The 13,638-nt window shown below is 25.9% G+C and overlaps 1 protein-coding gene across 1 annotated transcript in view; it reads right to left on the reverse strand.

Annotated features, from left to right (window-relative positions):
- Positions 1-6,080, reverse strand: part of Tlk (Tousled-like kinase) — a 367,700-nt gene extending 361,620 nt beyond the window's left edge. Inside the window, exons 1-2 of the mRNA XM_017899050.1 lie at positions 5,537-6,080; positions 3,753-3,797 (exon numbers count right to left, since the gene is read on the reverse strand). Of these exons, the coding sequence (XP_017754539.1) occupies positions 3,753-3,783 (31 nt within the window). The 5' untranslated portion in view covers positions 3,784-3,797; positions 5,537-6,080. The remainder of the gene's footprint in view (positions 1-3,752; positions 3,798-5,536) is intronic.
- Positions 6,081-13,638: the final 7,558 nt, after the last annotated feature.

Genomic DNA, 13,638 nt, shown 5'->3' on the forward strand with positions numbered 1-13,638 from the left:
TTTAATTCTGTTCAATTTTGATCCATCTACGATACCGAAGAATGTGAAGCAAGGAATTATTGCTGTTGCACGTACACCAATAATATGCGTAGAAAAGATCGAACGAGACATGCTAATTGTGCAATGAAACAAATGAGTGTCGCTTTAATTATTTGTAACTTTAGAAATGGTTAATGAAATATAAATGTATGTATCTGCGGTTATCACTCGCGATAACAACTGCACGTAAACGTTCGAGTACGAATGTATTCGTGTGTTACATCCTTACTTTTCAGAAATATAAACTAACATATTAAGATTCGATTTAGAACATGGTTAATATTATCCTTTAGATTTACTTATTAACAAAATTTTACACAAAGAAAATACAAAAAATATATAAATGCATAATACCATTATATGATATATAAATAGCGTAAAGATATTTAGGGGATACTACTTAGAGTGATACAGTCTGTATAAAAAATTGTAAGCAAAAGAAGTTTACAAGTTCCAAGATTTTTTAAATTTGACCGTGAAAATTAATTAAAATACGAACATTCGATTTACGAAAACATAGGTTTAAATAGTTTAAATAATTTCGAATAACTTTCAAAAGCACATTTAAATTCAAGAAATGAATGAAAGATTGAAAGATATTTTTCATTACTATAATAAAAATAGCGTTTGAAAGCAATTTCGTTGTGTATGAATGTAAAATACAATGTGGTAAGTATTGTATAGATACGGAAATACAAATATCTCGTTTAAATAATAGAAAGTGTATTATATTCGGTAACAATATAAATTCAGATAAGTATCTCTTAATACAATTTCAATTATGTGCTTGTATAAAACCAAAAAGAAAAAGCGAAACAAAACGTTTTAACTGCTTTCGTTTTTATTTCTTATATTGATTTAATATACCGATACATCGTATAATTGATCATCGTATAATGCAGGTCAAACAGATTGCACAAAAATGAAAAAATATAATTTACACTTTTTGCTGTTAATAAAATTTTAGAAGACGAGCAATTAAATTAAATTTTGAATAATATTGATAAATTCGTATTTCGATTTTCTTAAAAATTGGTCACGAGACTTCGAGGATAAAAAAAGTACACGAATTTGTTGATACTTCTCGCTATAGCGTATGTACATTTTCACGAAATATTAAAATGATAAATAAAAATAACACGAAATATACATATATTATTTGTTACATAATTCAACCAATCGGAGAAAAGAACAAATGGAAAGAACGTGTTTCGTCAAGAGTATCTGATTAAACTATACCTATTGAACCATGCCATAATTCATAGGTTGATTCTGAACCAGACTATGTTTCGATTCTAAATAAAGATAGAAAAACGCCGTAGAGGAAAATTTTGATCCTTTTAATCAAGTCCATCATCCTGCATCGCAGCACTTACAATATGTACTTGAATTTCCTTTTTAACAATACGTCTTTTAATGCATGAATAATCGATTCGTCGAGTTACCCTGAGAATGAAAAATATAAGATAAGAACATCGAAGACACGGCATACATATTTATTTTTACAAGATATTTTTCTTTTCTGAAAATATATAGCGGGTACTGAGAGAACTCTATAATTTATTTTTAATACACTTCTTATTTTCAATTATATCGTTTAGTTTTTACTATACGGTTACTAATTCGAACGTATAGTAACGTAAACAGTATGTGATTACTAGATAACTAGTCAATGCAATAAAAAATGTTAAGAAACGTATAAAAAAAGAGTTAAAATGCAAGGATAAAATTTTTAAGTATCTATTATAAGTTCAAAAAGCAAAGAAATTAAATATTTCGTAAAGTATTAAATTAAAAATGACCTTCTATTCGCCTTTCTTCGTAAAATAACACAAAGAATTAATTTATGCAAAGAAAAGGTTAAATAGTTTTGTTAGAAAAGAAAGATGCAATTACATTTCGCAAATGCATCGAGGCACTTGCGAAAAAAGTTCGCGCCACAAGATGATAGAGCTCGCTGTATATTTTTCTATGCAACTCTTCCCTAACTTCACTCCGAACCTCGATATACTAGTTGAATCTCGAGTTTAGTTCCTCGAATCATTATGGATATGAAAACTATTCAAAAGCACTTTGTCGTATATCCTTCTTCAAAAAGTATAAATTACTTTATTTACCAAAAACTTACGAACATTAAAAAATTATAATTCGCATTGGTTAGATCGCCATTATTAAAATGTACAATGTCACATGTCACATGATATATATAAACTCATTACTTAGTTACAATTTAATAAAAAATATGAAACATAACATTTCAAAAACTATTTATAGGTTATTATTGACAATTAAAATAATTATGCTAGAATCTGTGGCAATTTATTCAAATAATTATTTATACAATACAAAATGTTTGCACGAAAAGATATGCATCTATTTATCACTTTTTGTACCAAATATAAATTATATGCTTATAACACCCAATAAATACACGTAAATACGTACGCGTAAAACTAACGTGGTATTCGATAATTTCATTGATCTAATTGTGAAAATTTTTAATAATCTTACAGTCGCAATAATTAAAATTATTTAATGTATACCATTTTATTTGGTAAGATAATAAAAGTTGCGTATTTTGTTGATATTTCTTCAACTACATTTGTAAAAGGATCATAAAAAAGAATTACCACATGAATGTTTATTAAACTAGTCATTAAAAAAGCTCACCTTCTTATTCAACAAAATTTAATTATGCAATCTTGTGCTCACATATGCGCATTCATCTATATAATATTCAATTTGATTTTTAATTCATAGAAAATTGAGACTGAGACCTTTAATATCATATCTCAGTTTATAATGGAAAAACTATAATTACAGATTTTTATGTTATATAATCAACATATTATAAACTTAATAGGATTTGTACATCGATACAAAATAAATAAAGCAAAAGATTTTCATACCGTATTTTTGATAATTTCATTTTACCATGCTAAAAATAAACATAACATTACTTCAAAATAAATAAAAAGTACTAAAACAAGCTTTGATAAATTGTCACGAGCAAAAGATTGTACAATTGCTTTTCACATCTATAAAATTAATGATTATATACCAATTATGGTCATAAATACACAATATTTATTTCATCTATATACATTAAAAATAAGTTATAATATTACATTTATAAAACTCATCTTTAATTTTTCTGTATCTAATATAATTTTATTTTGTTGAGATCAATTATGATATATTATATAAAAACATATGACTTGCCATGCATTATAGGTTAACAAGTTAAATTTGTGGTAAATTACTAATCAATGAACATAATGTAAAATTATATTTTTTTATATAATATAATAAAATAAGTATGATTTCTATTATATAGCTATATTTCATATTATTTATCAAACCATAGCAAGCATAAATTACAAAAATATATTTATCATTTCCTGTTTATCAAAAACATCTTTCTATAGAAACAGCATTTGTTATCAAAATTATGATGTATTTATTATGCTCACACACATTTTTATTATAGTAACATAATGTAATTTATTATTTTAGGATTTATTTGCAACCATGTAAAAGCAAAATCGTTAATTACTTTTCTCTAATATTTTTTTATTCATGAAAAGTAGTAAAATAAAATGTATTCTATACTTCTCTAATTTTCGTATCTCAAAAATTTCATGCAATACAATAATATTTATTTCGCATGAACCAAAAATGAACTCAAACGATATAAAATGTATAAAACTTACCACCACCAGAATTCCAAATATTATCAGTCATCCCTGTTTATCCATCTGTAAAGTTGGCACTATATTATTACACTGACATCCGATTTGTTCTATTACATCACATCACAAATATATTTGTCAGATATATGCACTCTCGATGCACGTTTTGTCAGCTTCTTGCAATCGATAAATAGACTCTTAGCTTTGTCGAATCTTATGCCACCAATGAGAGAAAATGTTACATTATTAATTTCACGACACTCTTTGAATACAATATGAAATATGTTCAAACAATTATAGATTTTTATGTTCAATAATATTTATATGAAGTACTTTTATCGATATAACATGTTTACAAAAAACTATTTTATATAACATTTACAAAAATGTATCAGTAGTTACCAAACTTAACATTTTTGATTTACTTCATGTTGTTTATTCTATATCTAATCTAATATTCTATACCTAATAAAAGATATTTTTAGGAAAGATATACATTTTCATTATTAATATATATTCGTGTCTACTTTGTATTTAAATCTGATGCTATAATTTATAATCATAAAACCATATATAACCATAATATAATTACATTTATTTTATTAAATGAAATAAAGTAAAAGACGAATTACTTTCAATGCAATGATATAGCGTTAAAATCATATGCATAATAAAATATTGCAAAGTAAAAATTAAAAATATCACGATAAAGAGTCATTAAGAATAATTGTCTATCCATAGTAATTTAGAATAAAATAATTTTCCAATTTTATGATAATATAATACATGTGAATTTTGTGCAAAAATTTAATGTAAACATATATACCTGCATAAAATAATACTATATCTTCTCAAAATTCTAAAATCACAATCTAAATATAATTTGTTAAATAAAGAGATTCATATTTCTTTTCTCTTTTTACAGTAACGAATTTCTTATATAGTAATCTATCTTGCTTAGTAGTAGTACTATTCAGAAAAATGACTGCCATATTAACCCCAAGAATATAGAGACAAACAAGAACACATCTAAACGAGGGTTGATTGGTTAAGCGACGTAACAACATATGAAATAATTGATTAAAATTTGCGTTTAAATGTATTTCGAACTGATAGAAATTCAGATAAATACGAGTTGCTAGTGAATATCGGGAAGAGGTTATGAAACCTTGTAAATAAAAAGAATCGTACGGAAAAATCAGAACGACATTACAGAATAAAGAAGAACTGTAGATTAAACATAATATTATAGATTAAAGAAGAATCAAATCACTTGAAACAGGATGTTGTACCTGTTGTGCGGTGAAATGCTGTATCACAAGCACAACAGTCAGCTTAAAGCCTTTTTTTGTCGCGCGATCAGATTAGCGAACCACCCCTCGCTTTTTTTCAACGGCGCCTTGACAATGTTCGTTTTTACAATTTTAAGATTACCATATATAATCAATAGGCATGTTGTATTATAAAAAATTTGCAAGATATTGTTTGTTGAGTGAAAAGATTTCAAAGGAGTAGGCTACTTGGAAACTAGACTTGACATCATGACGATTCTTACGAAAGCACAGAAACGATCGTGATACGTGATTACGAACGACCGAATGTACAACAGGGGGTCTCTGTATTGTCCGTATTTCTATCCACACCCCCTCCCTCCTCGTCCTTCATTCTTTCCTTCGTTACTTCCTTAGATAATTCTATCTTTTTCATACCGAGCAACAAGATTAAATATTCATCAATGTGGAACTATATGTGTCGTGTTCGTAAATTTTAGTGGCCAACATCAAATGCCCTCTCTTTTAACATACCTCGTAAAACATAATAAAACACAGTTCCTTCCTCCTACTTCTTGGTTTCTGTCTCTTTTTTTTTTCCTCTAACTAACTACCTCTTTCTTTCTCTTTCACGGCATAGCGCACTTTGCTTATCGAAAGAAAGGGGAAAACTCATCTGGAAAATGGCTGCCACCAGCCAGTTACCGATTTATCCCTTTCTTGCATAGCTAGTTTTAACGTGAATAGTAACAAGTAAGAAAACATAAACGTTGCCAATGCTCTTTGTATTTGACACGATAAATCGTTGTTATGATCAAAACACCGATTACGCGACAGCACAAATGTATATTCTAGACGCCGGCACATACACGTAATAATCGCACTACTTGCTACTCCGAGAGAGTATACGTACTAGTTTTTTCCTCCAGAAATCTTACGGCAAGTTTTTCTTTTGTCACCTACACATGCGAAAATAACATAACACTTGTTAACACCGTGATTTATCACAAAAATGAGCACTGCAGCGAACAATAACGATCAACGTCTTAAAATCACTCTAATTTTCTTTTGCACGTATTTCAACGACAGTGACGTTGCTTCACCATTGCACTCACACGAGTTTCTCTGTCTCACTCGCATCAATAGTCTCTTTCGCCACCTTACGACTTCGGGTATTATCGGTGAACTACGATGTTTATTCGGCACATCGGCTGACCAGTCACTGTTCACACTGACTGAGATCGTCCCTGCTCTCTTCGTTTACCTATTATATTGATACTTTCGGATAGTAGACACTCTTGATACTGACTAGTTTTTTAACTAATCGGAACAAATGCGAAGAAATTATTATAAATAAGGATGACCTACCTTCTCTTAAATTTATTAATTTAAAAATATTATTAATTTTCTTTGACCACTTAATAAGAAAAATTTTCTAAGCTTCTTCCTCATGGAATCGACTTCGTACTATTAATCTAATTAGATACATGTAATACCGAACACACTACAGATATGTGTGTATATATTCTGCATTCGTATTCTGTACACACACGCATTGTATGTTTATATATACATGTGTGTATACGTAATGTTTCAAAATGAAATTGTATTAATTATGTATATATGTTTACAGCTTTATTCTTATTTTCAATTATCACTTATGCCTAGCGTTGTGGTTTATAGCATCACTGTACTGAATGGAATATTGTGCAACTAAATTTATTAATATCGAAAATTTCATTGATTATTATTCTACTTATTAAATCGTATAATTTAACAAAATTACATTACAATACTCACAACATATAACTGTGTTTATTAATAATATTTTTAAATGAATTTGTTACAGAGAAGTTCAAACATACATTATACATTATATTTTGCATTATGTATTAATGCTGCATCATTTTATGTGTGTCTACTATAACTTTGTCAACGAATTTCAACAAAAAGTGACAAAAAATTCTTATATTCTATGATTGAAACACACAATGATAACGGTAACAAAAATTTTTGTTTAGAAGAAAGAACTTTATTCCACATATTTATATCACAAATTTTTTACTTAAAATTCTAAAGTATTATATATTAGGCATTATTTATAAGAATTGGGTATAAAATTGAATTATACATAAAAAGTTTTTAAACGGTATTTAATGAAAAGATAAAACAAGCTAAATTAGCCTTTTCCAACATAAATTATTTACTTATCGCCTTTTTTATAATGGTCTTATTTTTTCGTATGGTTGTAAGAATCTTTAAATCTGTAATTCGCTTAACGTGTTACTTTGACATCGCATAAACATTCATATATTCCTTTTATCAATTATTGTTTCAGAAATAATTTTATACAAAATTATATACGTAAATTCAAATAATTTCTTACACTAAATCTCGCTAAAAATATCCGTATCTTTTAATAAAAACTGATAAATTGGCAATTTTCTATTTCTTAAAATTTTGATTAAGACTGAATTGACACTTTTATACAACAAAATCGTTTTATGAGACTAATTAATTATTTCCTTACATACATTAAAATCGCGTATGCTTTTTCTGTGGCATAATTTCAACTTTCAACTTCGTATTTTCGGTTTATGTGATTCTTTTAAATTTCGGAAAAGATGATAATTTGCTGGCGGAACATTCTAGAAAAAACTCAAGTTAATAATTATTTAATGTACAATTTGAATTAAATTGTGTATATTACAAATTTTATTTGTCGTTAGGGGTATTCCTTGTTACTATCGTTAATACTGGAAAAATTTTGTTATAAACATGTTTCCCCAGAAAATTGTAATTAATTTCAAAGCCTAAGAAATTAAAATTATAACACACGACTGCTAATTGTATTTCCAAATACTTTATTCATCCAACACCTTTTAACAGTAAATGTAATATATGAAGAATTGTATACAAAAATTCCATTAAGTTGCACTAAATTGCACTTTTTTATAGGATAGGTGGAAACGTTTCGAAAATTTGGAAACAAATTTTGTATTCTTACGGAAATGTTTTTCCAATTTTTTTTTATTTCGGAATATGAAGAAACATTGTGGTCTTTATTTGTCGGTATTTATCAACTCGAATAATTTTATTTTACAACGATTGTCTATCATGGCGGCGATTTAGTATGGCAGGTAATATTGATCTTTATGTGTAATTAATATAGAAAAAAACATTTTTATTTTTTTGGGATTTATGATGAATAAAACGAAAATATAATAAAAGCTATAATTATATTCGCGAAAGAATATTTTGAACGAAATTTAATGCCATGACAAATATTGCAGAAACTTAGTAAATTTCTATGAGAAATGATCATAAATGTAAATTTATTGAAACAAATACAGAAAATATTCCAAGAGTCTGATTTAATGCTATTAAAGTTCAAATAAACTTTCGAAATTTCGAATATATTAATAAGAATATATTAATAACATATTGCATATGTTGCAATTATATGTAAATGCATATTATAAGCGTATATTAATATATTCATAATATATGACTGAAGTTCTAAATCGATGAGACATGATTTAGAAAATTATCGGAGAACGAAGAAATATATTTCGTTAACTACTACATATAGAGTCAATAAAAATTGGCCAATTCTTATTCCGAATTTTGTATTTCTCTAAATTTTATTTCAAAAATATAACATTCCACTAAAAATGTTCCAGTTCTTCGAAACGATTCCACTTACAATAAAAGATATATGCATACAGAATATGTCACGTGAAAATCTTTCGTGCATCCTATAATTTCAAATTTAATTGAAATGTACGAGTTAAGTAAACTATCTTGTGTACATTAGATTGCTTTTGTAACTGCCAACTGAATAACAAACTCGCAGTATTACGAACGTTCAAGCCATTCAATTAATTTCATTGAACACTTTATTTCGCTCCATACATTTGAAGATTCCATTATTTTCGTTGCTCTATTTCTCGTAACTTGTAATAAAATTATATTTAAAATGGCATAAGCAAATTCGTCTTGTTACTCTTAATTATCATGTAGAAAACGAATTTCGACGTATACTTGAATGGAAATTTTCTATCGGTTTCTTCTATTTAATTAAATCCTATATACAATACAAAGCATTATGCAAAATTTTGCAACCAATTTGACAGAACATATTTAAGAGGGCAGATAATTGAAAAAAGTTTGCCAACTCATATTTGAAAATGTTTTATTAAGAAGTTAATAGAAATTAAATATTCATTATGAATCAAGCAAAATTTTAAAACAGTTTATCGATTTCATGGATTCTTGAAACTGATAAAACTGATAAAATAATTGATAAAATAACAGCGTTAATGCAATTTATTATTCACACGACTTCGTAAGTCGTTACATTTAAGTTGATAAACGTTTATAGTTCCTTCTTTTCCAGTAACACCAAGAACCATTTGCTAAACCGGCGACTTTTTGCATATATTTTACGAATCGTTATAGATGTGATTTGAATATAATACTAAAGTTTTTCTTAATTTTATACATCGATTATTTTACATGTAATTTCAAGAAAAATCAGACACTGTTAAATCAAGCGATCTAAAATACAAAACAATTAAATCATTATAGTTGACTTTATCGTCAGAAAATTTATATTTAAGAAAATCACATGTATTATTTTTCTATAAAGAATTTCCTACCAATTAATTTATTGCTATTAATAACTTTTTATTTTCTCTTTAATAGTTTTATGTGAGTATATTTTGAGAGTAATTGATTGTATAACAATGGTTAGAACTATTTGAATTCGTATAAAACGTGATATTTAATAACTTATGATAATATCATTTTTCAGAAGAATTATTAATTATTTATGGTATACATTTTATCCCTTAAAAATAATTTTTATTCGAGTGTGAAAAAAAAAGAAAAGAATGGTATTTCATTTGGAAAACTAAAAAACGAGAAATCACTTAAAATTTTCGGGCGACGAAAATATTTAGTATAAAAAAGTACCGTCAAAGGGACATTTAGAATTGAAGAGTTTCCTAATGAAAGAAAATATAAAAATACGTATGAGATAAATCTTGTGGATAAATTTAGGTGATATTTTATATGCAAAACTATCTTCGTAATCGAATAAATCGAATGAAACACCAATTCACCGTTCGGTATCAGACATCTAAGTTTTATATAATAATTTTTCGTACAATATGTAACTTAGCAGTTACTCAAGGTAAATATTACAAATTAACGAACACTATCGTGTATGTATGCACACATACGTATGCACACACATTTTCTCACTTATTCATTCTGACATTTATGCACCGTAGATTATTTTGAGTAAATATTAAATAATATGTAGCCCTCACTTATTTTTAAAATTAATGAACATCTCGATGAATTAAAATTTGTATATGGAAAACAAATGAAATAATAAACATATGGCACATAGTATACGTTAAAATTGAATGTAAATAAATATTACATTAAAGACAAAATTCATATTATCACATTTAGGGAACCCTGTTTTATACATAAGTAATTAAATAAAAATTAACAAAGTTTTTACTTTACATATTATAAATATCTATATACAATCAAAACATAATTTCATAATTTATAGAAGATACAACAAATTTTGTTATATTATGTGTACAACACATAATACATACATACATACATACATACATACATATATGTAATGACTAGACAATACATTTTTGTGGTATGAAAATCAAATACATGAATTTGAAAGAATTTCTTATAATGATAAATCTCACGTTAAACATTTTTGTCATGTTATGGATTATAATTTTTATGCCAGCATATTTGGCACGCATGTATAAAGAAAACTACACATTATTTTTTCATAAATTTTTGTATCATATGGCATTTTTTCTAAAATCCTAATAATTATAAATAAAACTTTACAATTACTAATTTAGTTACCACTTAAAGTAAATTATATATATATACATTGGCCACTTATGACTTTTTCTAATTCTCTTAATACAAACTTTTTACGAATGTAATGATTATTTATTACTACATAAAATTTACTAACAAGTAATACATTTTTATTTAAATATTAAAAGTGTATTTCTTTGATATCGTTTTCTTACTGATTAAACTCAATTGACGTATATTTTTAATTGTAAAAAAAAGATTTTAAATTCTTGCATTAATTTCTTAAATAATTACGTTATAATGTAAGCAAATAAATTTTTTTAATATATTTTCTACTTCATTTAAATAGATATAATGTTGACTGCGTATTGACATCTATTAGCCTAACATAATGTAAATAGTCTATATACTTGTTGCAATCATGGAATTTCAGTTTTTTATATTCCATATTATAATCTAAACAGATATAATAATATATTATAAATACTAGATTACTACTTTTTGTTTTGTAATTATAAAAATCATTAATTTTTTAAAATATTTCTATATAGAAAGGAATTATAACAATGTTTTTATCATATATCCTGATTTGTTTAATATAATATGATGTATAAGAACGGAATTCTAAATCTTAAACAGTTACATTTTGTAAATAAGTTCTAAGGACTTATATTGGATATTAATAAATCAAATTTTTAATATTACCAATATAAGGATGACAAATATGTAAAAAGTATTGTAAAGTAAAAGCAATACTTTGCAAATGTTATAATGTGTTTGAGTTACATGTACACAGGATATTCTATTTTACTTTCTTCGTGTTATTATCGAAGCTTTTCACTATAAGATAAAATGTTCCAAGTGAAATTTGCTCTGTTTTGAAAAACATTGTACGATAACCTCAGTTCGTTTTAATATAAAGACATTTCTGAAATTTTAAGGTAGTCTGTTATTTCTTATTTTCTTTTTACAAAATCTGTATGATACGTTTCTTCTTTTTATTAGATCTTATACAAAAGAAGAACTTTTTTTTTCATTACAAAAAAAGTTTATTCCAATTCGAGATTATTCAAAGTTGTTAAAAAATTATTAAAAATCTATTATAAAAAGCACTGAATAAAAGAATGTCCAGTTAAAGAACAACTATTTAGGAACAAAATTAGCTAATACTTTTGTATCCAAGATTAACTTTTTATATATACAAAATAGGAAAAGTCTCCTATCTATTTATTGAAGATATTCAAATAACCTTAATCGACCACAGAGCATTCCTGATATCATAGAGCAATGAGTTTATCTTCAAGTAGACAACATGCTTAACTAAAAATAATATTTAGTTTCGCAAAGGTCACCTTGAAAACCTGAAGACAGCTTTTCTTACATGAAAGAGGAACTACAGTTATAAAATGTCCTTCTTCAGATAGAATAAATTTAAAATTCCATCTGAATAAATTTGTCGATTATAGAAATAATTACATAAAAAAATTAAAATAGAACACCCTGTTTAAAAATAATCTGAAATATTTCATAATATCCCTCTCTTCATATGCAATATTATATATATCAATTGAAAATAAAAAATTTTGAAATTATAGATTTGGGATAGTATATTAAAATATTCTGAAACAATATTATAATAATGAAATAATACTGAATTATTATAAGTAAAATGTTTCAATTAAACATTTAGATATATTCTACCGTTCTTGTTATAGATATATATATATATATATATAAGATAAAGATACAGGTACTTGTCAATCAAAACTATATCTTACTTCAATGAATAAAAATAAAATAATAATTATATTTGTTTAACAAAATCACTTTTTTCAGTTAAGATCACCAGTTATGCAAAGAAAATAATCATTAATAAACTAATAGAACGAAATAATAATAAATACACCTTTTCTCAATACATTATATGCATCATATTGATACACTCTATAATTCCAAATTTTGTTATAAGTATATTATCTCGTTTGATATTTTTATTTTTTCTTATCTGAATTATTTTTCAGAAATAACTAATTTCTCTGTTTTACATACCAGCTACGTACAGCATAGTATGTATTTGTAATCTACCATTTATTGGTGGTAGATGTACTATCGCTCTTGTACATACCGAGAAAAAACGAGAAGCCCCTGGCAACAAGAATCGAACCCGCGACATTTATATTCTGCCGTTTATAGCCAACTGCAATCTAAGCAACTCCGCTAAGGGGTTCTCGATAATTTCTCATGTTGCTTCTATTTTATGTCTTACATGAAAAAGTTATCCCGAAGTGACAATCATCAAATTTTATAAAATTTTAGTATAAAGTAAATTTGAAAAAAATATTCGATATTTATTTTTTCTTAACGTCCATCGTTCACATTGTAAAAGTGAAAATCACTTTCAATGTTATTTTGTCCAATATCTTGGAAATTAACTGACAAAGAAATGGAGTAGATGGACAAATTTTATTAATTTTATACTTCAAATTCAACTATATAATTAACTACGAGAAAGTCCATTTGTTTAAATAATATATTAGAAATTGTTGCATTTCTATTATTTTTACTTGTTAAACGATCGTTACAGTGTTGCAACAATTAATGTTCATAAATACTCAGATATAAGATACAAATACAGATAATTAGAGTTTTCAACTTTGCAAATTAAAAACAATAATTGCATTCGAAATTTGTAGTTATGCAGTATTTTACCATGAACAAAATATTCGAGTAAATTTGGAGTATGGTTCTATCTAAAAAACATC

The sequence above is a fragment of the Eufriesea mexicana genome, unplaced genomic scaffold (assembly GCF_001483705.2).
Source record: "Eufriesea mexicana isolate 0111107269 unplaced genomic scaffold, ASM148370v2 scaffold757, whole genome shotgun sequence".
Classification (NCBI taxonomy): domain Eukaryota; kingdom Metazoa; phylum Arthropoda; class Insecta; order Hymenoptera; family Apidae; genus Eufriesea; species Eufriesea mexicana.